Below are 27,836 nucleotides of genomic sequence, written 5' to 3' on the forward strand. Positions count from 1 at the left end.
TATAAAAAGAAAAAAAACAATAACAGTATATATGAAAGAAAAACAGTAAATATTAAATATAAAAAGACATAAATAAAATGTAATTAATTGTAATAACAAAATATAAGAAGCAAACGTTTTATTTTTTGTCACAACGGAAGTAACGCCCTCCTGCTTCCGGCAAATTCACAACATCCAAGATGTCTGCCACCGTGGCTTCCCTCGTTTCGTACGGTAGCGATTCTGATTCAGAAAATGAGTCGAATTTGAATACAGATGTTGAGAAAGTGGACCTAGCGGACCCGGACACCATGGCTCACCTTAAACCTCTAAAGTCTGTACCCACGATGTCCGTGGCTGTTCTCAATTCTGCTCCCGAGGTCGCTGTTAAAGTAAGCTAACCAAGCTAGCTAGCTAACATTAGCTTAACGGTATTGTTAAACTTGGATGCTATTAATTGCACTTCAATTGCACATATCATAATGAGACATATAGTTTCAATTGATAAAGGTAAATACAGAATACGTAATTATTTAGTGGGTAGAGTTGACAATTGTTGTTAACGTTAACGAATAAAACTAGTAACGTTAGCGGGAAACATTTGACTTGTTTCTATCCAACATCTGATACACAAAACAGCAATTTGATATTGTATTGCTAGTCAAACAGTGATGGTCCGTTCGCTGATATGTACATCTTCACTTTAGGAGGCTGTTGAGACTGGTACACACCTGGACCCTTCATTGAAAGAAGTCACCTACAACCCGACATTTGAGACCATGTTTGCACCAGAGGTAAGTTTTAGAATAAATATATGCCATCTAGACCTGGGTTAATATATAAAATGAGACTAGATTTCAAGCGAAGTTTTGTTTATATGTTTGTGTATGTTGTCTTTTCCTGGTTTAGAAGGCTTCTTTCTAACCAGTGACGGACTGGCCATCTGGAATTTGGGCAAATGCCAGAAGGGCCGCCCCCTATGGGCCACTACTGATAATTTGTCTTTGGTTAATTTTGATAAGTTATTTTATGCATGCAGCTAGCCACAAATATTCAAGATTGTACTATGGCAAAGTGCGTGGAAAGATACACTCGGAAGACAGAGTTACTAATTTCCAAGCTAAAGCTTATTGACAAAATTAGGGCTGGTGTGTTGCAAATGCCAGGGCCGTTTTTTTGATCCCAGTCCGTCACTGCTTCTAACTTCGTGAAATGAAACACTAAATGCCTACACCCATTACTAATTATAATCTCAATCTCAAACTATTTTTGTGTGTTAACAATGTAACATCCACATATGTCATCAGATTTTTACTGTATGACCGGCTTTAATGTAAATTCTATCACATGAATTATATCTGTTGTTATTGATATCATGCTGATTAGTTGTTATTATTTACTGTATATGTGTATATATACTATTACTTATGTATTTTGTTACCCATCTTATTGAGTGTCCTTTATATTTCATGGTTTATGTAGTTTGGCAGACATAATGCTGCAATTTCCCATTGGAAAGAATCTATTTATCTACCTATTTATTTATCCATCTATTTTTACATAAATCAGAAAGTCTGTTGTTATTGAAGTCGTGCTTATAAGGGCCATGCAAGAGAGTAGTTCCTTCCAGGGCTCTGTTGAAGTTTAATTTTAGTGTTATACATGGTTTTGTATTTCTTCCTATTAGTTTGGGCCAATAAACCCATTTAAAAGCCAGCAGATGGCTGCCCCCAGGAACATGTTATCTGGCTATGCAGAACCTGCTCACCTCAACGACTTCATGTTTGAACAGCAAAGGAGGACCTTCTCCACCTATGGTAAGCTCATCTGTGACCTGTGTGATGGGTTTAAATTATGCGCCCAATGTATTGACCCTGAATTTACAACTCCCTCCACTCTGCTAATAGGTTATGCTTTAGATCCATCTGTTGACACACACCAGGTATCCTGTAGTAGCTACATTGGTGCAGTGGATGAGGCTGAGAAAAATAAAGGTAATCCTCTATCAAACTTTATTTCTAACGTGTTCCTATGCATCTGATTGTATATATGTATTTAGTATGTTTTATGCTGCATGAAATATTGTTTTAGGGAGATTCAGAATTCTAATATCTAGTGGCTCTTCCTCCAGGACTAACTGTGTTTGAGAGCGGACAGAAGAAGTCAGAGAAAAGGAAAAAGATCAAAGGTGGAGAAGCAGGAGAGATTGACAACTTCCTTGGACCATGGGCAAAATATATAGACGAGAAAGATGGGGCCAAACCGTCAGAGGTAATAATGCTTTGTTTAATATAATATACAAATATTTTGACTGAGTGTTTGAGATTGTCGCCTCTTCATAATTAACCAACTTTAAGTTACTACTTGATATGGAACACACCACCCTTCAGGTTTAGACAATAGGGATTACTGTTGGGCCATATGACAGACATGCTGTCTATCACATATATAGTTAATCTATGGTCTCTATGGTCTGCCTTATTAGCATGCATTACCAATGGCTCTGTGAGTCCACCCACACCTCTGCTCTATTTTAGAGAAAAACTAGCCTAAAAGAGTAGCCCAGAGTAATCCCCTTTACACTAGGGCATGCAGTTGAGAGAAAACTGACTACAATTTGCCCAGTCTGTCATCGGCACTGTATCCCTTGTGACGGGGCGCATGGCTGCCGTCACGGTAGCGATGCGCTACCTATTTTGTATCTCAAGGACTGAGTGTGAACGTTGCCTGTATATGTTTGTTTAGTGTGGTAATATGTTCTGGTAATTAGGCTACCACACACGGTGGTCAAATCATCTGTCATCATTTTTCATAGTAATCCCGTAGTTTTCTTGTGTACACATTTAACCGCTAATACTACGGTGATTTAAATGCAATTGCTACAACCATCAATACCTCATTCTCTGATTGTTTAAAACCATACAGATTGTCACAAACATCATCTGTTATAATAACCAGGCAACACTTATGTCTTTGTTTAACTAATGTTTGTTTATTGAGTTTAAAAGCTAGAGGAGGGTAATGATCTTTGTCTTACCAGCATGTGCTCTCTGTTATAAGGGAAACTTTGCCGCGATCCTTGAGTTTAAATGGGTCTATGACTTCCGGGGGAACCGGAAGTCAACCGGCATTTTAAGTACTATTTTTCAGTCATCAAGATGTCTTGTGGGGCTTTGGCTAATTTGAATGCCAATTATATAAATGATATGCTGTTAATGTCTAGTTTCTTAGATATTTTAAAGGTCCTATGACATGCTGCTCTTTGGATGCTTTTATATAGACCTTAGTGGTCCCCTAATGCTGTATCTGAAGTCTCTTTCCCGAAATTCAGCCTTGGTGCAGAATTACAGCCACTAGAGCCAGTCCCACAATGAGCTTTCCTTAGGATGTGCCATTTTTGTGTCTCTAGCTATTGAGGAGGAGAGAGGGCGGGGCAAGGTGGAGGGTGGGGGTGTGGCCTTGACCAACTGCCACTTTTCTCGTTTGAAAGCCATGATGTCTCTCTCCCATGGGTTGGACAAATTCTCTGGGCAGGCAAAGCAGAGAAAGGGGAGGTAACCTTGCTTGTTATGACCTCATAACAAGCAAGATTCCAGATCGGCTCATCTGAGCTTTCATTTTCTCAAAGGCAGAGTAGAGACTCAGGGCTCGGTTTACACCTATCACCATTTCAAGCCAATTGGGGACCATAGGCAGGCTGGGGGAATGCATATTAATGTTAATAAAACTCATAAAGTGAAATTTTCATGCCATGGGACCTTTAATGTTGGCTGTATGGAGCCATTACGGTCGATTCACCTGAGCCACCCCTGTACTTTGTGTTGGTATGTTCCAATTTGAGGGGCGGGGTTTCAGGCTATATAGAGGGGCGGTAGTATTTGTATATTATTTTTGTTGCTTTCCTTAATTTTGTTAACTTTTATATTATCATTCTTGCCTGTGGGCCTTAATTGGGACAAAAATAATAAAAATCCCATTGTTTCAACCTCATCTCCGACTCATCCTGAGTGTTTACATCTGCTCAAGACTACTCTTCGACATCTACCCTCAACATCCCTGTTTGGCAATTATCAGCTTGTGATTAATTTTTTTTTTTTTTTTACAGGAAGAGCAGAAAGAGCTGGATGAGATCATAGCCAAGAGGCAGAAGAAGGGAAAGAACGAAGAAGATGCCCCTGCAGAAGAGAAGACTATTCTCCATGGTACTGTGGTCCTCTTTAATTTAGACATGTGAATGGCTATCGCATTCAGTGAAGTTATTTACTGATTTGTTTTAAGTTTGATGTCATAGTTTGTATTGTGAGTGGAGTGTACACAGTATCTCTTTAGATGTTGAACCTTCGTTATTGAAGGACCATTTGGCTTAAAAATTTAGTTTGATCATACCACATAATCTTCCTCCGCCGATGAAGTTTGCTCAGTTGTCCTAGAATGATATAGATCAAATTATTTTATTTTAAGGACGTCTTGTTGACTAAGGGCAGCTAATAGTCCTGTCTACTTTTAAAAACATGCTTCCAAATGCCACAGGATTGTTTTGACATGATATTTTGTCTCTTTTTTTCTCTGCCCCCAGTTAAAGACATGTATGATTACCAGGGCAGGTCCTACCTCCATGTCCCACAGGATGTGGGCATCAACCTGCGTTCTGCAGATGCTCCCGACAAGTGTTACCTGCCTAAGAAACAGATTCATGTCTGGTCTGGACACACCAAGGTCAGTGGGAAGGGACATAGATCAATTGTGTTTCTATGTATAAATGAATTGACCCTTTATGTACCAGTTAACACGTATTCTCTATACAGGCTTTGCTGCTGGTAAGTATTATACTGTTTAGTTAATTAGTAATTCGTCTGAAATGCAAAACAAGAGCAGTGTCACATAGGTGTCTGTATACATAGAGAAAAAAATCCATTATGCAGTCCTTGTAAGAATTTGTGAAGCAGTCAGTAAAAACCTCCCAGGTACTTTTTGAATGAAATGATAACACAGCCGTATACAAGTTGCTTGTCTCTGACATATCCAAGATTATTCTGTCTCATTCAAAAAAACGTCATTATAATTCAAATATAAAGGCAAACACTGAGTTACTCCAAGAAAGATCTGGTTCAAGCTTCAGATCTGCCAGTGTGCTTCAGGGAGAGGGAAATCACTCAAGTTTTAAATTGGCTCCTATGCGCTTTGTGCAGGAAGTTACCGCCTTCAGAGTCTAATTTGAAATACAAAGAGGTTTGAAAAGATAATAAGCATGTGGAAGTGCTGACATCGAGATAATAGATAGAGGATGGCCCGTACGGTGTCACCAAAGTTTTCTGACATTTTTTGGAGAAACTTTGGTAACTTGAAAGTCATTATAATGTCTGACTATTACAGAGGCAGCGTGGTCTGCATACACACTCTATCTGCCCGGGTTATTATGATTCAGCTGATGTCTCCCCTTAGGAAATGATTTAATATCAATAGCCTGGCCAAATTAAGTTATGTAGTAAAAACTTGAGATGTAGTGCATCCGTTTCCTTGACAGTTAGCGGTTCCTTTGACTCCTTTAGTCTAAAGTAAATATAACACCAGAGTAAAATTAATAACCGTGTTTAAAAGTGTCTCCCCAATCACACGTGGAGACGCATGGATATCTTAGATTCTTAAATGCCATGATATGCAAAACTGTGGCATTATTAGAACATACTATATAGCCAAATGTGAACTCACATGATTTGGAGTGTCTTTACAAATGTTTAGATATTAATCAAATGTTTGCTATTATACTTTTCCTCTCACTCACACTGTAAAACATAATATTTCCTTTTGTAGTGAGAGCTTAGAGATTGTGCCTCACTTCCTCTCTCTGCCTTTTCTAGTTCAACTTTGTGTTTCACAAGGCTACCAAAAAATAGTGTGCAAGATTTAATGTTCAATGGTGCTTGGACCTGTAGTAATGATTAGCATGAACATGATAAGGAGAACTATGGTTAGATACATATCAATTTCTCCTTTATCTGTATGTTTTCAGGGTGTCAGTGCTATCAGACTATTTCCTAGCTCTGGTCATCTACTGCTCTCCTCCTCCATGGACTGTAAGATCAAGGTAAATAATCATAACATGGTGCCATTAAAAAAACATCACAGAAGCTTATGAATGATTATAGGCATACTTGTTCTGTGTTTTTCAAAGATTCAGAGTTTAATGGCTTTATGATCGGCTGGTAACGTTGTCAGCTATGAGTTAGAATGTTTTACTGTTCTATTTTATTGTGCTTTTGAGAAGATTAAAAGCTCACCTTTTTTTCTGCTGGCTTGCTTTAATGTAGTGTTGTGGAACCACAAACCTGTGTTCACTAGTTCAATCTCCTTTTCTCCGCAGCTGTGGGAAGTGTACGGCGAGAGGAGGTGTATACGCACATTTATTGGTAAGTGATCTTAAATTTTGATATGATAAATGTTAATTCATTTTTATGTATGTATATCACAAAGTATAACATTTTATAAACAATGGATCATCAGCAAACATGCTGACATGAAATCTTTGATCGAGGTCTGAAATGCATGCAGCAGTTTGGGAAATACACAGCAGTGACAAACTGAGCTCAGCATTACTGGAACACTAATGACTTGTCTGCTGATTGTATATATAATAAGTATATATAATAAATAAAATAAGTATATTCGGCCCCCTTGAACTTTTTGACCTTTTGCCACATTTCAGGCTTCAAACAAAGATATAAAAGTGTAATTTTTTGTGAAGAATCAACAAGTGGGACACAATCATGAAGTGGAACGAAATTTATTGGATATTTCAAACCTTTTAACAAATAAAAAACTGGGCGTGCAAAATTATTCAGCCCCCTTAAGTTAATACTTTGTAGCGCCACCTTTTGCTGCGATTACAGCTGTAAGTCGCTTGGGGTATGTCTATCAGGTCTGGACTTTGACTTGGCCATTCTAACACCTGGATATGTTTGTTTATTTGTGAACCATTCCATTGTAGATTTTTTTTTTTTTTTTTATGTTTTGGATCATTGTCTTGTTGGAAGACAAATCTCCGTCCCAGTCTCAGGTCTTTTGCAGACTCCATCAGGTTTTCTTCCAGAATGGTCCTGTATTTGGCTCCATCCATCTTCGCATCAATTTTAACCATCTTCCCTGTCCCTGCTGAAGAAAAGCAGGCCCAAACCATGATGCTTCCACCACCATGTTTGACAGTGGGGATGGTGTGTTCAGGGTGATGAGCTGTGTTGCTTTTACGCCAAACATAACATTTTGCATTGTTGCCAAAAAGTTCGATTTTGGTTTCATCTGACCACATCTTCCACATGTTTGGGATATCTCCCAGGTGGCTTGTGGCAGACTTTAAACGACACTTTTTATGGATATCTTTAAGAAATGGCTTTCTTCTTGCCACTCTTCCATAAAGGCCAGATTTGTGCAGTATACGACTGATTGTTGTCCTATGGACAGAGTCTCCCACCTCAGCTGTAGATCTCTGCAGTTCATCCAGAGTGATCATGGGCCTCGTGGCTGCCTCTCTGATCAGTCTTCTCCTTGTATGAGCTCAAAGTTTAGAGGGACGGCCGGGTCTTCGTAGATTTGCAGTGGTCTGATACTCCTAAGATTTCAATATTATCGCTTGCACAGTGCTCCTTGGGATGTTTAAAGCTTGGGAAATCTTTTTGTATCCAAATCCGGCTTTAAACTTCTCCGCAACAGTATCTCGGACCTGCCTGGTGTGTTCCTTGTTCTTCATGATGCCCTCTGCGCTTTAAACGGACCTCTGAGACTATCACAGAGCAGGTGCAGTTATACGGAGACTTGATTACACACAGGTGGATTCTATTTATCATCATTAGTCATTTAGGTCAACATTGGATCATTCAGAGATCCTCACTGAACTTCTGGAGAGAGTTTGCTGCACTGAAAGTAAATGGGCTGAATAATTTTGCACGCCCAATTTTTCAGTAGGTATGTGTGTATATATATATGTGTGTATGTATGTATATGTATATATATATATATAGTATATATATATATAGATATAGACATAGAGATAGATATAGATAGATATATATATATATATATATATATATATATATATATATAGATAGATATATATATATATGTATATATATATATAGATATATATATAGATATATATATATAGATATATATATATATATATATATATATATATATATATATATATATAGATATATATATCTGGGGGGTTTAGGCTAATCTGTGCAGGTCACTCTTACACTCTTTCCAGCGACAGCACACTCTCTGAATAGTGATTGTTTGCAGCTGTGGTTCTGCCTGTCAGCTCCTTCACAGAATATGCATAATTCAGCAGCCCAGGGGCCGAGGGGAACGAGGGGCGAGGGAGGGCACAAGACACGGAGAGGAGCTGGCATACAGGAAGAGAGAACACAGTTTAGGGGTGAATCAACTGACAGAGAGTGACTGGCTGAGGGGTTTATGAATTGGAGAAGCAGCAGAGATGTCGATGATGATAATTATTTTTTTTTTTCAGTAGAGGAGTGTTGGAGTGTTAGACGTATACGACTATGTTGTGGAGAGCATATTATTTTTTCACTTTGTTGTTGGATATAAAAATGGAAAAGGCAGAGAATACAACTTCATATTGTAAACAAAAGGTGTACTTTCTAAAAACCTGAAAGTCATCAAAATACACAAGAAAAGAAATAATATAAATATTGCAATGTTGTGCATTATCTGTAATTAAACCATTTCCTGTCATAGGAAACTGAACACCATTGTTGTTTGTCTGCACATGTAGCTTGTCTGAATTATCAAGTAAGAAAGAACAGTTACATTAGCTTGGGGGATGTGTGAATGAGTGCATATCATTATGTCTCTGAATGCAGTCTGTGACAAACAGTATATTTGATGACGTGCACCCTGCTTTCAGTAGTTAGTGTATCTGTGTTTTCACACACACACACGCACACACATACACATACACACACCAGCAAGGCTTTCTGCAGTAAAGCCATTGCCAGCAAGTCGGTTTAGAGCAAGCAAGCATGTGCCTAGTCTCAGAGCCCACAGGGACATCGCATCACCTGCACTGCATGAGCAAAAGCCAAAGGGGATGCATAGATTGGGATTAGGAAGAGAACAAAAGAAGGTAGAAAACAGTTGAAAAGACAGATGGAGCATTTTTTTTTTTTTTTCAAGCTCATTTAAAGATTCCATTTCCCTCAACGTCCCTTATTTTCCTTAACCAATTTTTACATTCCTCAAATGAATTGGGTTTCAATAGAAGGCAGCTGGGTAACGTGGTAGCAAGAGTGGGGGGATTTGTCTAGTGTATTTTTTTATTTTATTTTTTGTAATATATGTGTACATTTCCTCTGGTTATGTTAGGTCACAGCAAAGCAGTGCGAGACATTTGTTTCAACAACACTGGGACCCAGTTCCTCAGCGCTGCCTATGACCGCTACCTCAAACTCTGGGACACTGAGACAGGTAAGCTCTACCACACTGATGTCAAAAGACATTTATTTTTATTTTTATTTTTTTATTGTTCCACACAGCCTCTTATTGATTCTTCAAAATAATAACGGGAGAGGTACTCCACATTATTATCTCATACAGTATGTCTATTTGAATGTCTTGTGAGCATATTCAGAATTTTAACCCCAGATATTCTGTGAGTAGAAATCTTGGTGGCACTGGGAAGAAAGTGTGTATGGGGGAACATAATAACACACTGCAGTGCAATCTATTATACCCTTGATCTTGCAAGCCATGAGATAATTGTGAAGGACAGCACAGACCCCAGCTTCCTGGTGTTATTGTTTGAATTAAACATTTTTCTGCAGAACTTGCAGAGAATGTTTCTGGAAGGTCAAAACTAAATTTCAGCCAATTTGTTAATCGTTCTCCCTTCACACATTTAGTTGCAGACCCGCTTTCCTCCATTTTAATAATTGTTTAATCGTTTGAACCATGTTCCAAGCATTTTTTCCACTATTTTCTGACCTTTCATAGAAAAAACGATTCATTGATTATTAAAGAAAGTATTTTGCAGACAAATCGCTAATAAAATAATTGTTAGTTATACATTTCCTACAGATGGATGTATCCATAGAAATCCAGTATTCTGTTAATACAGATGTCAAGTCAACATTAGTTCCCAAATTGACCTGAAATATAGCAGCACAATTCCACAGCACTACAAACTATGTCCTCAGAAATGTAATCAACATATCTGACACGGTCTTTGTGGGATTCGGATCTTGTAAGGCTCAGAAAGACATATTGAGAAGTGACATGTCAAACTCCTGTCTAATACTGTTGGTATGTGAACTGCCTAAACAATGTAGGGTCCCTGGTGTCATTGGTGCCACATGGTTCCCTGTTATCTTTCCCCTCATCCATCTCAATTTCTACCTCTCTTAACTCAAGAGTGCCAATCCAGCAGAGGGCAGAAAAGAGTTAAATCCCCCACTTGTTGTAACCGGATGCCCTTTGGAGCCACATCATCCAAATACTTCTATTAGAGTTACGTTACTACACAGTGACAGTGTGTTCCCATCAGTTGTTGTGAGATTGTTTAGTGTACATTTCAACTGTTGTTCCTTTCCTGCAGCTGTACATATCATTGGTGCGTTGGGGGTCATTTTAGTATTTTATTCTAGATTTGACACTGGGTGTAATACAGACATTATGCTGGTGAAAAGCCTCTATTCCTATCTTAAGGGCCTCTTGGTGTTGCAGTCATTTCCAATTTCCTGTTCTCTCAGCTTTAGCAGTGGTGGTAGCGTCATTCCTGTGGTGATTTACCCCTGCTGAATAAATACAAAGAAACAGAAATTTCGGTGTAACGGCTGAGCTGTTGCTGCCTGCAGGGACAGAGCATACAGCATTGAAAATTGCTGTCTGTAGCTATGTTTCCATCCACACGTTTTTATGCGAATAATGTGATATCGAATGAAAAATGGCTTATGGAAACAGTAAAATTCGATTGAATTTCATGAATATCCACTCAAAGTCTATACGTTCGGTCTCATCGGATTTTCTCTTGATCGATATACGGCTTATGTGATAAACACTGATGGAAACGTTATTTGCCGAATAAATAATAAATTGCGATAAAGTTTTAGGTCATTTTATGGTAAAATAGGCGCGCAGGTCAGAAGTAGTGAAGACCGCGCACCCAATGTGCTCTACTGGGAGTGCCAAGGCAAATGTGCCTTAAGATGCAACGACCGTCTACTACAGCCTGTAGTACGATTGATAGCCAGCCCTTTCTATTGACAAAATCCCTGCAGCCTTCAGCAGGGGGTCTAATCGCGGGACGTGAGTCCTGTATATTGTGCCTTACACCTGTAGCACAATATGCGCTCTGGTGTTCCGCAGCGAGATCTCATGCGCCTCATCCACTCCAGGTAGGTTGCCTATATATACCTTCGCATCATCCTCGTTTGTATGGCATTGCACACGCCGTAAACACACAGTGGTCTTGCTGACCCCAAACGTTTCGCCTACCACTCTGTACTCTGCGCATGTAGCCAGTTTGTAGAGCGCAATTGTAATACACTTCTCGATTGGAACCGGAGGGCCATGGCTTATCTGGGTCAAGGGACGTGCCAATAAAATAACACAACAGGTCAAATCTGGAAATGCTTCAACCAAAGGGTTTCTATGTGTCTCTAAACCACGATCTTCCAGAACTGTATGGAGCACTCTCGTACCCACACCACAGGCCGCCTCCGTTGTCGTCGAGCATTTACGTGCATCTGCATCATCATAGCAATGTGTTGATAGAGTCGTCGTTGGGCAAAACTTTGTTCGCAAACGTCAGCTTGAATGTTGTGCTATTCAGTGCGAAAATGAATGGAAACACCATAAAATGTCTCAAATTAATTCAATCTACCAATTTGACCGCAAAACGGCATGAGACGTCATTACGCACAGGTTTTTATTCGCTTTAAAGCCGTTGGATGGAAACACACTTTCACCAGCTTTATTCGCTTGAATTTTTTTACCGAACTTGAGATAATTTGACTGACAAGTGGATGGAAACTAAGCTTGTGTCCCTAAAATGTAAACAACTTGAGTGTACCTCTCTGAAAAGCCACTGTGGATTATTCTGGAGCTCTGACTTTCATTTTTGCCTCCCTCCACAGGCCAGTGTATCTCCCGCTTCACCAACAGGAAGGTACCGTACTGCGTCAAGTTCAACCCAGACGAGGACAAACAGAGCCTTTTTGTGGCCGGCATGTCGGATAAGAAGATTGTTCAGGTAAAGTTAGTGTGCTGCATTGCAAGCAATTCAATTCCGCTCCCACCCTCACTTCAACTGTATTTCCCACTTGACCAAGCAGATTCACACATGAGTTTCTGTGTATACCCCCTTCGCCCACTGGAGCATGAAATACAATCCCGTCTCATCTTCCGGCACTGGTGTGTGTATTTGTGTGCGCATGGCTAGAGGTTCAATGGCTGACAGGACTGGAGCAATCATTAATCATGGGTAGCATTAGGATAGAAGAGAGGCAAATGGAACAATCGGTGATAAAAGTAGGAAATCCATAACTAAGATATCACACAATTAGGTAATCCGTTCACAGAACAAGTACAGATAAAAGTTTAAATTTTTATCTCAATAGATTCTCATCTGATTTGGAAATATGACCATAATAATGGAGTTTGGGAATAACGATTATGGAACTGTTTAGTTTTATTTCATATATTGAAAATATGTCAAGATGTAGCACAAAGTTTGTCCCCTAATTGTTCACATGTCACGTAGTCACGATAACAATATCTGGCACAATTATCAGGGTTGGTATTTAATCATGCAGCTCTCTTCTGGGTTTTGGGAACAGATGGCTGCTCCTGTGAGCAGCTGAAGGCTAAAAAAAAGAAAAGAGCATAAATAGAATTGGATGTAAAATCTGTTTGGACAGAAATGCATCCTATTTGTTTGTTGCCTGGGGGCTGTGTCTTATGTGGTTGTCTCTCCTTTACATTTTAATGTGTGCATAATGTTTAAAAAAAAGTTCAAGACTGAGGCCTGTTTGATAGCTAATCGCTGTCACCAGACCACTGCAGTTAAACTATTTCACTGCATTAGCACAATTTTAAAACCGCTCCTCTGTAAGTCTCCCACAGCCCCACCACATGACTTTCTCTAATTCTCTACATTTAGAAAAGTTGTCAGCACACAACAATAGAATGGAAATATGCAGTGAAACAAGTTTGATGGGATTTTGTAAGTCCACTTTATTTTATTACGACTTGTCTGAGATACATGTGTTTACCTCGAATCTGTCTGTCTTGCCCTCTGCGCCTTGTGTCTCTGTCAGTGGGACATCAGGACAGGCGAGGTGGTTCAGGAGTACGACCGTCACCTGGGAGCCGTCAACACCATCACCTTTGTGGATGAGAACCGTCGGTTTGTCAGCACGTCGGACGACAAGAGTCTTCGAGTTTGGGAGTGGTAAGTACAGACTACAGCCTGACATACTAATGCAGTGTTAGTTACTTAGTAATGGAAGACTGTGGTTAATAAAGGGGTCACCTTTTTCAGCCCTTCTGAGTTTGCAGGTATGGGTATGAATGTGAAGCAGGGATTAATTATTTATTTTGTTAATTTCCCATTAATAATTCAAAAATCAAGAGTTATGGAGAAGAGGGTGTTTAGTGTGATTTGACATGGTAGCAAGATAGTTTGCAGGGAAAATGTGGGGAAATCATGGGGACATCAAGTGCCTTTGTGTTTCTCCGTAACTAGAAGACTCAGGACAAACATTTGAAAAACAAACAATATATCATCAGTGTATCATGCTGCCCTCTGAAGACATCCTCTTGCACTGCTCCTTTGATTAGTTGTCCATTAGAAGAGTAGACATCAACAAACCTCCCGACGACCCTATCTTAGACAAAGCTCACGCAGCTGTGCTGCTAATCTGCTCTGAGTCATGGCCTCTGCCACGATGTGCCTGCTTTACATGCATCTGTTGCACTGGGAGTTTAAAAAATGTTTTTAAGGAGATGAGTTGAAGGACAGAATAAAATGTTGACACAACAACATTTAGCAAAAGCACAATATCCCAAGAGTCTACTTTGTACGCTTGTTTAGGAGGGGTCTTCCATGAGCTTTTTTTAGTGCAGCGTGGGAGCGAACAGGCAAGTGGTATGCTCGGCTAAAGAGTGGCTTTAATATCCCTCTTTCTCCCACGGATACCACCTGGCTCTCAGCTCTAGCTAACCCCTCTTGTGAGAGCTGCTACATAGCAGCATTAGGCTGAATAACAGAACAGTCTCATATCTCCAGAATAGAAGCGGAGACTGGCAGAGAGGGGCAGGGTGAGGAGACGCCGGATGCTTAGAAAAGATTGCGAGGCAGCAAATCTACAAGTCATACACGTCACGGTGCAAACACCTACTCGGAATTCAAATTCCATCCTCATTTTCACCCACATACTCACAAGTTTTCATGGGAGACTACTTTATCTGTAGCAGAGGTCTATCATCAGGGAGCGGAGAGTTGGTGTATGTGATTACAATCAATATGAAATGTGCTGCACTGTGCCAAAAAGGAGAATTAGCTCTTGATCACAAAGACATCGCTCAGACAGCGATGAAACTGGGGGCTTGGAGGGACATTTGGGATGATGATGATGGATTGAGAAAAAAGGATAGAGGAAGATGAAAAATTGCAGAGACAGAGCGAAGGATATTGCTGCTATGTCATACCAGGACTCAATTTCCCTCCAGAATGACTTTTGTTGTGGTCCTGACCTTTTTATTTTATTTTTAAAAGCCCCCTGTCAACCCAAATTTAACATTATGTAAATATTTGCCCATTGGTAATGGCTATACCAAAGCAGAAATGTGGCAATCACTTGAGTTAAGAAAGTTAATTCACTCTTTTGTCAATAGTAATTCTGTTTTGTGAAACCCTCTTTTCACATTAGTTCCAAATAACAAACAGACGGTCTTTGATTTCCCTCTCAAGAGAAGCTCAGAGACTTTCTCATTTTTGTCTTGACGTGTTTCCTGCTGACGGATTACAAAACATAACCTCAACCTCACTGCAGTTATTATGCCTGACAAAGTAAAGTTATCTTATAAAATATACAATAGTGCTGTTTTTGTCATTACCCCCTATCTTGATTGACGTGAAACACAGTAAACAACAATCTTCTATTATTCATGATGAATATTCCCAGTGTATAGATTGTTTGGCATATGTTTTCATTTTTCCCTCTTCAGACAACAGAACATTCACACTGGTTATTTCTGGAGCTCAGAAGAAGAGCTCTGATGGCTTTATCTTTTCCGAGTTTAGCTTGGTGTGTCTGCAGACATTGGCTCTGACAAAACAAGGCGCCCCTTTAAAGGGGTGATAGAATGCAGAACCGATTTTACCCTGTCATAGTTGAATAACGACAGTTCGTGGGTAAATAGGACATACATAGAAGCTCAAAATCCCATTGACACCCCTTTATTATGAAAATCTCATTTTTTGAAACTGCCGCTGAAAACGGGCGAATCTCAACAAAGCTGGAAGTTGACGTCAACCTCCCAAAAACCGGAACCTTTGTCATAGCCATGGGTGTATTAAGAGAACGGTCACACCCCAACATTTACATAGGCTACACAACTGACCTGAGATCAGGTAGTTTTCTGAATCTAGCTAGGTCACGCAGATCTCTGCTATTCCATTACAAAATTCACTTCTGAAACTTTTTTATGCGAGAAATCAACCATATAAAGCTCAAATATGGGCCGCTTTACGAAAATGGATGGCTAATTGCAAATTTTCTCCCACTGTGTGCCGCCCTGACCGCAGTGTCAGCGAGCTTGTTACGCCCGCAATCTTTTACCGCAGCCCGCAGGTTCCAGTAAATCTTATAATGGGTATGTGTGTTGAGTTATTTAAAGGTGCAATATGTAATATTGTGTGTAATACTGGCAGCTAGCGGTTAAAATAGTTACTGCAGTACAAATTCAAAATACTGGAGAGTCGTTTCCCCCGCCCCTCCTGCTCAGACTCGAAGTTCACGGGGGTTGCCAGGCTGAGACCGCAGCATTCAACAATGTTGCTAGACGCTTTTCTCACATAGCCAGACATTACTCCACAGCACAGCGGAGTAGCTAACGGTAGATGCTGGCTATATTGACAGTCATAAAAGCCCGTGCTCACGCGGAGCTCTGTAACCAACTGACAGACACACTTTTTCGCTTTAAAATTACAGTATGAACCGCTAAAAACACAACAAGCTCACTGTCCTCTCCACACGCCAGTCAGGCACACTTTCTCGGCTTAGAATTACAATACGAACCGCTAAAAATACCACTAGCTACCTTGCCGACGGAACACACTTCATTGGCTTAGAATTACGGCAACAATCGCTAAACACACTGCAAACTCACAGTCCTCTCTTTCCGATTTACAGCCCCCCTCTCGTGGCTTAAAATAACTCACCGTTGTCGGCTCCAGCCGCTGACGAGGCTATACGCTGTAAACAGCCATGGGCTGCATGCCTGGTCCTCCGGTAACGTTAGCTAGCAGTTAGCAGGGTTAGCAAGGCGGCGTTAGCCAGGACCAGTCGGGATCACGTTACTGGCTATGTCTCAATTGTTTTTGCGAGTAACCAACTCGGGTACTCTAGCTATATAATTCAATATGAGTACACAAATGTTAAAATAACAAAAAATGCCCATCCCTAGTAGCTGTGATAAATTAGCCTGAAGCTAATGCTTACCTGTTCAGGAGAAAATAAGCCAACTCTGCGTCCTTTTGGGATCTAAGCTGTCTCCATCTTTCAAATACATCTCCAATATTTACCAGGGGGTTGTTACGTCTCTGGTCACGCAACTGTTAGAAACATGCTGTTTTCTTTTTTTTTTACGTCAGGTAAAATCTATCTCCGTTGATCCTGTTCGTTTGTGTGCTGCTTTCATGGCTGTACTACCGTTACAGCTGTAGCGTGCTGGGTTTACGTTTTTACAGGTATATCTGGCAACCCGGCCTGGCTGTCAAACTGGTCCGTTGATAACAACACACAGATCAAAACATAAACACAAATTCCGTCACGGAATGTACATTTCAAAAAGAAAAAATACTGACATTAGCATTGTTGTCAGAAAAGATAGTATTTCAGTTTAACATGTTTCCTTAATATCTGATGAGGCATTGGTGTCATTTTTGGATTTATTACAGTACAAATATTACATATTGGACCTTTAAACAAACAATCGGGAAATAAACGCCTCTTGTCCGCGAGTCTCATTGATAGAGCCGCGGTGAGATGGAGTCCATCAATGAGAGCTAGCTAGCCTCATCCTAACTCTGACATTCACAAAAATACATTCAATTGAAATCCGAAATCGGACAAGTGTTAGCTAAGCTTTGTAAGACCTTGAGGAACCTGTAATATTCATGCCGTGACGAAATTCAATCTGTAAATCTACTTTAGTTATGCGAAAGTGAGCAAGCTGCGGTATTTCCCCATTGTAATGAATGGGACATATAGCAAGCAGCTGCTCGTCCTACAAAGACGCCTCGCGTTCATAAAAATGCCTTAAAATCAAATCGGACTCAACGGTTAGCTTTATAATACATTGGGAATGATGTTGTATAAGTGGCGTGACGAAATTCAAACTGTAAATATAATTTAGTTATGGCGACAGTGTAGCTAGCTAGCTGCGGTATTTCCCCATTGTAATGAATGGGACATATAGCAAGCAGCTGCTCGTCCTACAAAGATGCCTCGCGTTCATAAAAATGCCTTAAAATCAAATCGGACACAACTGTTAGCTTTATAAGACATTGGGGAATGATGTTATATAAGTGGCGTGACGAAATTCAAACCGTAAATATATTAGTTATGCCGGCAGCCGGCCGCGGAGCCCCGTAGTGCAGTATCCACAAAGGGTGACTTTGCGCTGGGTATGGAGCCCAGCAGGCTGCCGCTTTCTCGTCAGACTGTGTGGAGCTCCTAAAGTCCGACACGTCTTACCAAATTTGCAATTAGCCATAAATTTTTGTAAAACGGCCCATATTTCATCTTTATATAGTTGATTTCTCGCTTAAAAAAGTCTCAGAAGTGAATTTGGTAATGAAACATTGCAGTGTCTGGAATATGAGATTCTGTCGCTTCTCTAATGTATGTGTATTGGGGATTCGCTCAACCAATCAGCGCGCGTCTCTAATGTGTGCGTATGGCAAGTCGCTCAACCAATCAGCGGCCCGCAGCTCATCTAAATATTCATGACCATACCATATTTGGAAGAAAAGCTCTTGTTACAAATAGGGCCAAAACACAGGGATGCATAAGGGCCAGTAAAATATCAACCAGGCCATTTTCAGCCCAACCAATGTTACATACCCCATTAGGAGACCATAAGGAACAGTGTGAAATACCCTATATAATCATTCTATCACCCCTTTAATGTCTGGCTGTGTATGTGCACATACATTGAGATTTACTGTACGTGTACAGGGGTTGGCATTTCTCGTTTAACTCTGGTCTTTAGTTCTTCAAGCTTCCATCTTTGGTCTTGTTTGAACATGGTGCAATCACTTTACTCCAGCTGTTACTCATCTCAGACAGGGACATTGCTTTAGTTTAAGCAGGTGGCAAGATGAGAACCGGGCACTTACTTGATGCAAACATACACAGTTTAAGGCAGAAAGACACATTAGTTACACTTATTCACTTAGTGAAGTGTCACAGGTCAGTTGCATACATAGAAAAGAAATTGGCATGCTGTCATCCAGACGCGCGCGCGCGCACACACACACACACACACACACACACACACACACACACACACACACACACACACACACACACACACACACACACACACACACACACACACACACACACAGAGCACTGTAGATGTGAATGATCTTCTGCAGACCACTTAAGATCAACAAGCCAAGTTTCCTATCTGCCCAAAAGCAGAGAAACATAGCAGAGCATTGAAGAAACGGGGGGGGGGGGGCAGGGTGAAAGAGCAAGGAAGGGATTAATAAATAATTGGCTGGCGGTACAGTTGGCCGTGCAGCATCAAAAGCTCCTTTCAGATTGCATTGCGTTATTTACATACTGTAGCTGTAACGGTGATCCTGCCTGGTTTTTCACCATTTTCAACAACAAGCTTTTTTGAGATGGCATAAGCAGTTGGAATAATAAACATACTACAGCTTGGTAAATGTTTTTTTTAGTTCTTGCTTCGGGGCTGCTCCATTTTATTTCTATGGTACTAACAGTAACAATTATGGTTTACCCTGCTTATCAATTCCGCTTCTTAACGATTCTTGATTCACCTCATACAGTTTATGGAACCTGTAAATGAATTTCATACAGTTTAATTTGGTTGCTGTTATTAATATGACTCGATAATAATCTGTTCATTCTTTTTTCATTCACTTTACTGTAACTCTAATCCGCCAAAATGACACAGGGCCCAACATGCATTGAGCCATATACAATTAGCCAGTGACCCGAAAAACATTTCATTCCAATAATTTTCCAGACGTCGCTTCACGAGCGATGTTGCTACGACTGTTTTTCTCTCCGAGACTTCGCCCCACTGCACAGAGACAGACACAGGCAGGCTTGGGCTTGTTTTACTTTATACATGAAATGCCTGTCAATAAAAACAATGTACGAGTTCAAACACAAAAGAAGTGTGTGTGTGTGTGTGTGTGTGTGTGTGTGTGTGTGTGTGTGTGTGTGTGTGTGTGTGTGTGTGTGTGTGTGTGTGTGTGTGTGTGTGTGTGTGTGTGTGTGTGTGTGTGTGTGTGTGTGTGTGTGTGTGTGTGCAGTTGGCCATAGGAGCGGAGTAGAAAACCTGCGGTCCATGGCACACGGCTGATTCGCGTGCTCGCAGCTCTTATTTATCTTGCCTAAACAAAACCAAATGTATCACTTTACGCAGCATCGTCCAGTCCAGAAAGAGCGCCATGTGTAGTTGGAACCGGGTTTCGGTTCCCAACCCTAACTAATAGTGATTTTTGCCTTTTTCAGGGACATCCCTGTGGACTTCAAGTACATTGCCGAGCCTAGTATGCACTCTATGCCAGCTGTGACACTCTCTCCCAACGGTGAGTAGTCTAATCATGACAAAACACTCGCAAAGACACAGTCAAGCACACAATACACAGGACTCTGGGGAGCATAAAGCCATATTGCCAGCTTGAAGTTGGTTTATACATTCCAGTGTTGGTAATTGCTCCAAATAATAAAAACAAGGCTGGCTCAGTGTCATCTAAGTAAATTAATTTGTGGGGATCGGACCCGATCGTGGCATTTTTGATATCGGTAGATATCAGCTGTATTAAAGGAACACGGCGACTTATTGGGAATTTAGCTTATTCACCGTAACCCCCAGAGTAAGACAAGTCGATACATACCCTTCTCATCTCCGTGCGTGCTGTAAAGCTGTCTGACGGCTCCAGCATTAGCTTAGCCCAGCACAGATCCTGCAGGTAACTGGTTCCAACTAGCCTACTGCTCCGAATTGTGACAAAAGTGACAAAATAACGCCAACATGTTCAAATTTACATGTTGTGATTTGTAGAGTCACAGTGTGTACACACTCCGTAAACAAACCGGGTACTATATTCTCAGACAGGCTTGCTGCGAGCATATCACTCTGCCCAAGTACTATATTCTTCCACCTGAGAATATAGTTCCCAGTTTGTTTACGGTTAGAAGATGGCTGTGTCTCATGTTACGTTGTTTTTTGTACACACTGTGACTCTATAAATCACAACCTGTAAATAGGAACATGTTGGCGTTATTTTGTCACTTATTCAGAGCAGTAGGATTACTGGAACCATTCACCTGCCTGTTCTGTGATGGGCTGATGCCGCTGGAGCCGTCAGACAGCTTTACAGCACGCACGGAGATGAGAAGGTTATGTATCGACTTGTCTTACTCTGGGGGTTACGGTGAATAAGCTAAATTCCCAATAAGTCAGCGTGTTCCTTTTTAAGCCTGACCCATCTCCAAGTTTGTTTGCTTTGGGTACGCCAGCTGTCACAAACGGCCCATTGAGCTCTGTTAAAACACTTTAACATCTCCTTAATGCACAGTTGTGAGGGAGTGAACTGCAGAGCACACAGCAGCCAGCAGTTTCAATGAATGACATTAACGAAGCTGCATTAGGTAACAAAAAAAAAAGAACGGCTGGTTTGCTTTAATTTTAGTACAACTTTGGGTTATACACACTATATTTTGTTAAACAAATAGTTTGACATTTCGGATAATACGCCCCTTTGCTTTTTTGCAGAAAGTTACATGAGTAGATTGATACCACTCTCATATTTGTACAGTAAATATGAAGGTACCATCTGGAGACCATTAGCTTAGCTTAGCATAAAGACTGTAAGCAGGGAAAACTGCTAGCGTGGCTCCATCAAAAGGTAAAATTTTTTTCCTGGAGTCTCATCGTCACCACGAGGTTGCCAAGAAGTCACCGGCCAAGAAGAAAAGGTCTGGCACGCAGTCCCACCTAACTACACGTTGAAGTTTTTACACTATGGATTATGTAATAGATTTAACAAACAAGATACATGAGCTTTATAGGTGCTGGTATATTTAGGGCAGAGCTAGGCTAGCTATTTCCCAGATGTGAGAGTGGTATTGATCTTCTCTAACTCAGCAAGAAAGCGAATAAGCGCATTTTCCAAAATGAACTATTACTTTAAATTGCCCTACTAATTAATGTCATTTAGGCTTGCTGTAGGCACTGTGCAGCTGTTCTGTGTAAGAAAGAAAGACATTTTATAGATGATATTAGCTGATGCTTAATTTGAAAGTCCTAAGCTCTGGATTTGGGCAGAGATGTGATGGGGACATCACTATTCATGAGTAATATGCAGACATGTGACACAGTGGGAGAAAACAGCAGTTCAAGAAGAGTAGAATAAACCTGCAACTGGACAGCTGAATTGATGAGTTTCCACAGGTGTGAGTGGAAGATGTAGGGAAGCCACTTACTGACACAGTGACCACATTTTGTGTAGCAGCCTAAAGCACACCTAAAAGAATTAAACCCTTCCATTTAAATCAGCAAATCTTTGCACTCTTATCAACTCCAGCTACCATCAGACTCAACTCTTCTGTTCTCATCTGTTCCTTCCCGCTCTACCTATTTTGATTTCTCCCTTTCATCCTCTCCGTCACATTCTCCCTAGTCTCTTCTTTACTTTGGGCAGCGTTCTTATTTGTATTTGTGCCAACATGGTTTGTTTTCTCTTGAGCGTGTGAATAATGAATATGTTCTCAGTGGGAGACCATTCAGTTTTCTCTCACGCCTAAATGGCAACCAGCCCCCCTTGGCACAGCATCCACAGCCTCTCTCCTATTTTCTCCTCTTCCCCCGTCTTTTGCCATCTTAATGAAAGAGGCAGAGTGCGCTGCTGAAATTGGCCAAGTTGTTTCCATTCTGCATGTATTGCATTTGACATTGGTGTGTTTTGCCTTTGTTTTATAAGGGAGGATGTAAGAGAGGACACACACACCAACATTATGTCTCTTTCTCATACCACATTAATAATTCCCATCGTGTTTCCTTTCAAGAAGTGCACTGAGTCGTGTAATGCTTTGACACTGAAGCACTGCCTCTTATCACTGTGTAGCGACTAAGAGGCTGTAGCGTTGCTGAAACACTCTGTAAAGTAGATCTCAGCTGAGCAGTCATTGATGAAAAGCCTCTTTTTTTCCTAAATTGCCTCAATCTTTTCATTTTAATGATGGCAGTATGATATGTTTATTCCCCTTTCAGAGTGCCATCCGCTCAAAGTCAAATTTACACATTTTTGGTTTTTTTGTGTGATTTCTGTCCTTGAGGAATAATTCCACCAATAAATAAAATATTTTGACTCTCCTTGATGTCGCAGTAAATCAGAGTTGTTACACTGCCAGATTTGTGCATACTAACATCAGTGGCAGGCAGCATCATGATTCTACAGTTGCTGCTTGTTAAACATTTGGCTGTACAGAAGCATGCTAATAAGACAAACTAGCACTTTTAAACTTGTTGTGACAATCTTTAAAGCTTAGATCGGTTTGCATTTTAAAATGATTACTGCTAACACAAACTGCTGTCATACTTACTATACTCCTATAATATGGGCCTTGAAATGTTATACTGTACCTCCAATACTTAAAATACTAATACTTGATTAGAATCTTTTTTTCAGCAACTTGTGCAGTTGGATGTTGTACAGTGAAATGCTGTGCAGCACCACTTGAGATGAGCTGTAAGCTTCATGCTGTTTGCTTGTTTCTAACCCCAGGTAAATGGCTAGCGTGCCAGTCTATGGACAACCAGATTCTGATCTTTGGAGCCCAAAACCGCTTTAGACTGAACAAGAAGAAAGTTTTCAAAGGCCACATGGTGGCTGGCTATGCCTGCCAAGTGGATTTCTCCCCAGACATGAGGTAATCCTTCACTTAGTTACGCAATTTTCTGATGAATGAAGGGAAGTATTAGGCCGCTGAGATTCTCATAGTTTATAATAGTCGATTAAGGAAACTGATGGAAAATATGCTAGGGAAATGCAGTTAGCAGAGATTCATCTGTTTCTTTGAGAAGAGGGTTACAACTGTCTTACTGAGTGGAAAATGTTAAAGAAAACAAAATATAGCAATCACTTTATTTCAGTAAATAAAAAGTAAAGTGGTAAAACATGTTCAACAGTGTGTGCTCACACAGTGAGACCACATTATACAGATGCTCGGTGTATTCAGATGCAGAATACCTCTGCTCGCCCACTGCCTTCTAAATGATGAAGGGCTGTGGAAATTCATATTATATAATGTATACGCTCCACAACGAGAGCCAACTAGGACAGTAATTTTAGCTAAAACGCCCATTTATATCGGTTTCTCCCCTCTTCTCACCCAGGTGCCCTAACCTCCTTTCAGTATCCATAGCAACACTGCAACTCCTGGCTAGACTAAATACCAAAAATTCAGGCTCCCACCTTTTGGCAGGTGAAGTGGAGACCAAAGTCATTTTTAGCAAAGCGCTAATCTTTCCATCTCTCTCTCTCTCGCTCGCTCGCTCGCTCGCTCTCTCTCTCTCTCTCTCTCTCTCTCTCTCTCTCTACCTCTCTACCTCTCTACCTCTCTACCTCTCTGTTTCTTCCAGCTATGTGGTGTCAGGAGATGCGGATGGAAAACTGAACATTTGGGATTGGAAGACCACCAAGCTTTACCACAGGATCAAGGCTCATGACAAGGTGTGCATCAGTGCGCTATGGCATCCGCATGAAACCTCCAAGGTTATCACCTGCGGTTGGGATGGACAAATCAAACTCTGGGACTAGATCTGTTCTGGTGTGTGTTTTTGGTTGGGGGTGGTCTGGGAAATGGTGGACCGACCCTAACTGGTTCACTATAGAGATACTGAAAGGGACTGCTTGTCCCATGGATTTTGTGAAAGCCACAGGACTGGTATCCAGTCTTATTGTAGCAGCGTATTTTTGTATCCTGTCACGAGAGTTCAAAGTATGTATTATCTGTACAAAGATGGCCACAAGCATACTTTTAAAAATAGTTTCTACTGCAAACGGAATATAAGAGGGGAACCTTGGCATTTTTTAAATATCTTTTTTTTGTTTTAATTTGCGATTTGTGGAGTATACCTCTGTAATCATTGGTAAAAATGTCTTTCATTTTTAATTGTGTAACCATCCCTTTGTGGAAATAAACATTCTGTAAATTTCACGTCCTGAGAAAGTGTTTCTATATCCATAATTCAACACAAAATCATGGGGAGAAATCTTATTTCTTTTTTCCTTTCTTTATTAAACTGCATTGACATATTTGGCAAATTACATTAATTGGATAATTTTTGAATGTGGATACATTTTCAGCTCAGTGCAAGTTATGGTGCAGCAGATAGTGGACTGAGTCCAATTGAACACCTGAAAAAAACTGAAGGAGGAAAATAACTGACAGTTACACAAAATGCTTAATTGTTTTCTATTATAAACCAAACAACTGCAATATGGAGAAAAAAGTAATTGGAGTTCATCTTTCCTTTGTCTTTTTCCCACACACTCGCCCACACATCCTCATTCAAATATCCAACAAACACAATGAACAAATCTAGAGACATCTGTTATGTTCTTCACATTATTGTCACGTTTTGTGTTCAAGATACAATTAAATCTGGGTTCAACTTCAGGGAAGCGTCTGTTTGTCCAGTCAGAGCCCATCTCTTTATCTTTATTATCCATTCCTCTGCACATGCTCATTCTGTTTAAGCAGCTCCAATTGCCTCCCACAAATTTCCACTTACTGTCAATGAGGCAGGATCTTTCATCTACTTACCCTCTTCAACACCATCTATCAATTGTCCTTAATTCATGTTCCATTGAGAGGACTGTGGGCCTTTGCACACTACTGTAATCTGGAAAGGTTGGCTGTGAGCCAAGCTCAGATCGGACTATGATGACAGGGGTGATTGTGACTCAGATGCTGACCTGCAGCCAACAACATCGCCACTATGAGGTAGAACACAGATTGCCTCCTGAAGCAATTACTCTGCCCCTCTACACGGCTGAAGTCAATACAGGCCAGGAGAGGAAGAGCAGGAGGATAAGTAGGAGCAGGGATTTCAGCTTTGCACAAAGGTCGGGCCAGATAAGAGCAGCCGTGCTCTAGCAAGAATGTGTGCTCTGACTTAAAACTGTTACATAAACTTGTACATTTCCATTCAGAGGCTGCTCCAGCCAAGATAAGTCACCCAGTCTGGCTTCCCTCAAGGCTTCCACTCTGTGTTCACCCAGCTCAGGGTGTAAGCACTGCTGGCATTGAGGACATTCTTATGCAGAAAGAGGTGAGGTTTGGCAGGGTCGCTGTGGACGTGGAAAAGGCGGAAGTTGGCGTGCTCAAGCTCCTTGAGCAGGCTGAACCAGTACCGCACCACGGATGGGTCATCGCCACCCACTTCAAAGCCCGCCCAGTGCAGGTGAAGCTCCAACAACAGCTGACCCACTGAGTCCAGAACTCCTTCCAGGATGAAATTCTCCAAAATCTTCCACTCTGCACTCTCCATATCCGCCTTCAATACATCCACCTAGAACAAGAGGGGGAAAACACATTGGGTGTTGTTCTTCTTCAGGTAATAAATTAGTTTTATTATGACACTGCAATGACACTAAACTGTAGAATTATTGAATGCAAAAGCTATTAAAAGAGGAGAAGGAGTAAGTGAAGCTTGGCCTTTTTTCTTGCTTTAGAGATGTTGATGGATTGAGCGAGAGAGCAGCCTGACGAGGCTTGCTGTGTCGGAGCAGAGGAAATGCTTCATAAGATGAATGTTAATAGCACCCTTAGGTCATATTCATGAGGAGACTCATGCATGCCCAAAGTTTAATGCACATCCTCAGGATCTTGGGATTCCTCTTAATTCTGCTGGATTGCTAAATATGTCCATTGTCTGACCTTTGTCTTTAAAAGTCTAGTTAGAGATGGTGCTTTTATTCCTCTAGGCTCAGCAATGTCTTAGTTAGCATTTTCTCAGAGTACATCGTGTAGCCACTAAATTAGTAGCGATAAGACCTGAGGAGAGATTTAGATTACAAGATTTATCAGAAATTGGCCCAGGATATTGTAGTGTCAAGGATTATTACATTAAAGATAACATGAGATACTAGCTAAAAGAAATTCATAGCGCTCAGTGTTTTTTTGATTGTGGGAAACACATGTCTACTACAACTAAACTGAGAACATCATCTTGCGCCATCTGACAGCACAGATATTAAAGTGTCCATGAAAATTCCTCTCCAATGGATGCCTTTGGTGACACTAAAGAATTCCCAGGCCTCATTAGTAGAACTGAACACATCTCAGAAAAAAAAAGAGAACAAATGTCTCATATCCTCCCTGTGGGCCCCAAAAACTCCCACAAGCAGAGATATGTTCCTTAATTGGACAGAAACCTCCTGATGGAAAATGATATGGCATCATCAAGAGGTGATGTATTCACTTTGTCTCTAAGGACAGTGTGTTTCTTTATGTGTATTATACTGTGTTTGTGCATTTGTCAGGATCAGATGTCATTTAAAGCAGCTCATACAGCTTCACTCTGTCTGACCCTTTTATTTTTCACATAAATTGCCTTTCTGCCCCAATGGTCCCTGATCCAATGCTGCCAATATCAACTTCTCTGCAGGAGAAGTGACAAGCCCTGGCAAGACTCCTGTCTGGTGTGAGGATAGTCCATATGGTGTTGGAGATTTGAAAAGATGTCTTGTGCTACTCTGCTGTGAAGCGTCAGCCACACTAAATGGTCCTTAACTAACTATGTTGGAAGGAAATTAGAAGATGGCCGTTTCCTGGTGGTTGGAGAGCAAAGTAAGATTTATTTTATGTCAAAACCTAAAGACATTTGGCTGACACACATGGAACGTTTCAGTTGAACAGTTTGACATTTTGAGCCAGCAGCTGGTTAGCTTAGCTTAGCATAAAGACTAACCGGGGAAACAAACAGCTAGCCTCTGTCCAAAGCTAAAAAAAACTAAATAACGGTCACTTATTGACAAGCCATGACCCTTTTGCTTTATTCCTACAAAAAAACGAAGTCTAACAATGATAATTTGTTTTATGGAAGGTTATGTGCCGGACTATTTCTTGACCAGGAGTTGTTGCTAAGCAACCAGTAGACACCCCAGGAAGCTCCTAGCAAAGAATTTCTAATGAGACGGACGTAGACCGTGACGTAGACCATTACGTAGACGGGCTTTGCTCCTAGCCAAGAAAGATTACCTTTGGACTGAGCCGGGCTTGCTGTTTCTTCCGTTTCCAGTCAAGCTTACCGTCTGCTGGCTCCAGCTACATATTTACTGT

General features: G+C 40.8%; 2 protein-coding genes across 3 annotated transcripts in view; one reads left to right on the forward strand and one right to left on the reverse strand.

The window, feature by feature from the left end:
* Window positions 1–148: 148 nt before the first annotated feature.
* On the forward strand, window positions 149–24,707 carry cdc40 (cell division cycle 40 homolog (S. cerevisiae)). The gene is made up of 15 exons (XM_039781451.1): window positions 149–371; window positions 687–773; window positions 1,667–1,796; window positions 1,887–1,973; window positions 2,111–2,250; window positions 4,085–4,181; window positions 4,556–4,695; window positions 5,990–6,064; window positions 6,341–6,386; window positions 9,361–9,462; window positions 12,129–12,244; window positions 13,311–13,444; window positions 19,995–20,071; window positions 23,273–23,417; window positions 24,130–24,707. The coding sequence occupies exons 1-15, from the start codon at window positions 180–182 to the stop codon at window positions 24,305–24,307; spliced, it is 1,746 nt and encodes a 581-aa protein (XP_039637385.1). The 5' UTR covers window positions 149–179; the 3' UTR covers window positions 24,308–24,707.
* Window positions 24,708–24,767: 60 nt separating this feature from the next.
* The window catches only part of mettl24 (methyltransferase like 24), a 31,531-nt gene continuing 28,462 nt past the window's right edge, over window positions 24,768–27,836 (reverse strand). For both annotated transcript variants that reach the window (XM_039781453.1, XM_039781452.1), the window contains one exon: window positions 24,768–26,064. In XM_039781453.1, coding sequence (XP_039637387.1) covers window positions 25,747–26,064 — 318 coding nt within the window. In that variant the 3' untranslated portion in view covers window positions 24,768–25,746. The remainder of the gene's footprint in view (window positions 26,065–27,836) is intronic.

The sequence above is a fragment of the Perca fluviatilis genome, chromosome 18 (genome assembly GCF_010015445.1).
Source record: "Perca fluviatilis chromosome 18, GENO_Pfluv_1.0, whole genome shotgun sequence".
Classification (NCBI taxonomy): Eukaryota; Metazoa; Chordata; class Actinopteri; order Perciformes; family Percidae; genus Perca; species Perca fluviatilis.

Bases quoted from the DNA above. Each gene is read 5' to 3' on its own strand.
- cdc40 (XM_039781451.1), top strand. From the start codon at position 180: ATGTCTGCCACCGTGGCTTCCCTCGTTTCGTACGGTAGCGATTCTGAT. The intron at 1,797-1,886 runs GTAAGCTCATCT...CTCTGCTAATAG, and splicing joins GAGGACCTTCTCCACCTATG to GTTATGCTTTAGATCCATCT. The intron at 12,245-13,310 runs GTAAAGTTAGTG...TGTCTCTGTCAG, and splicing joins CGGATAAGAAGATTGTTCAG to TGGGACATCAGGACAGGCGA.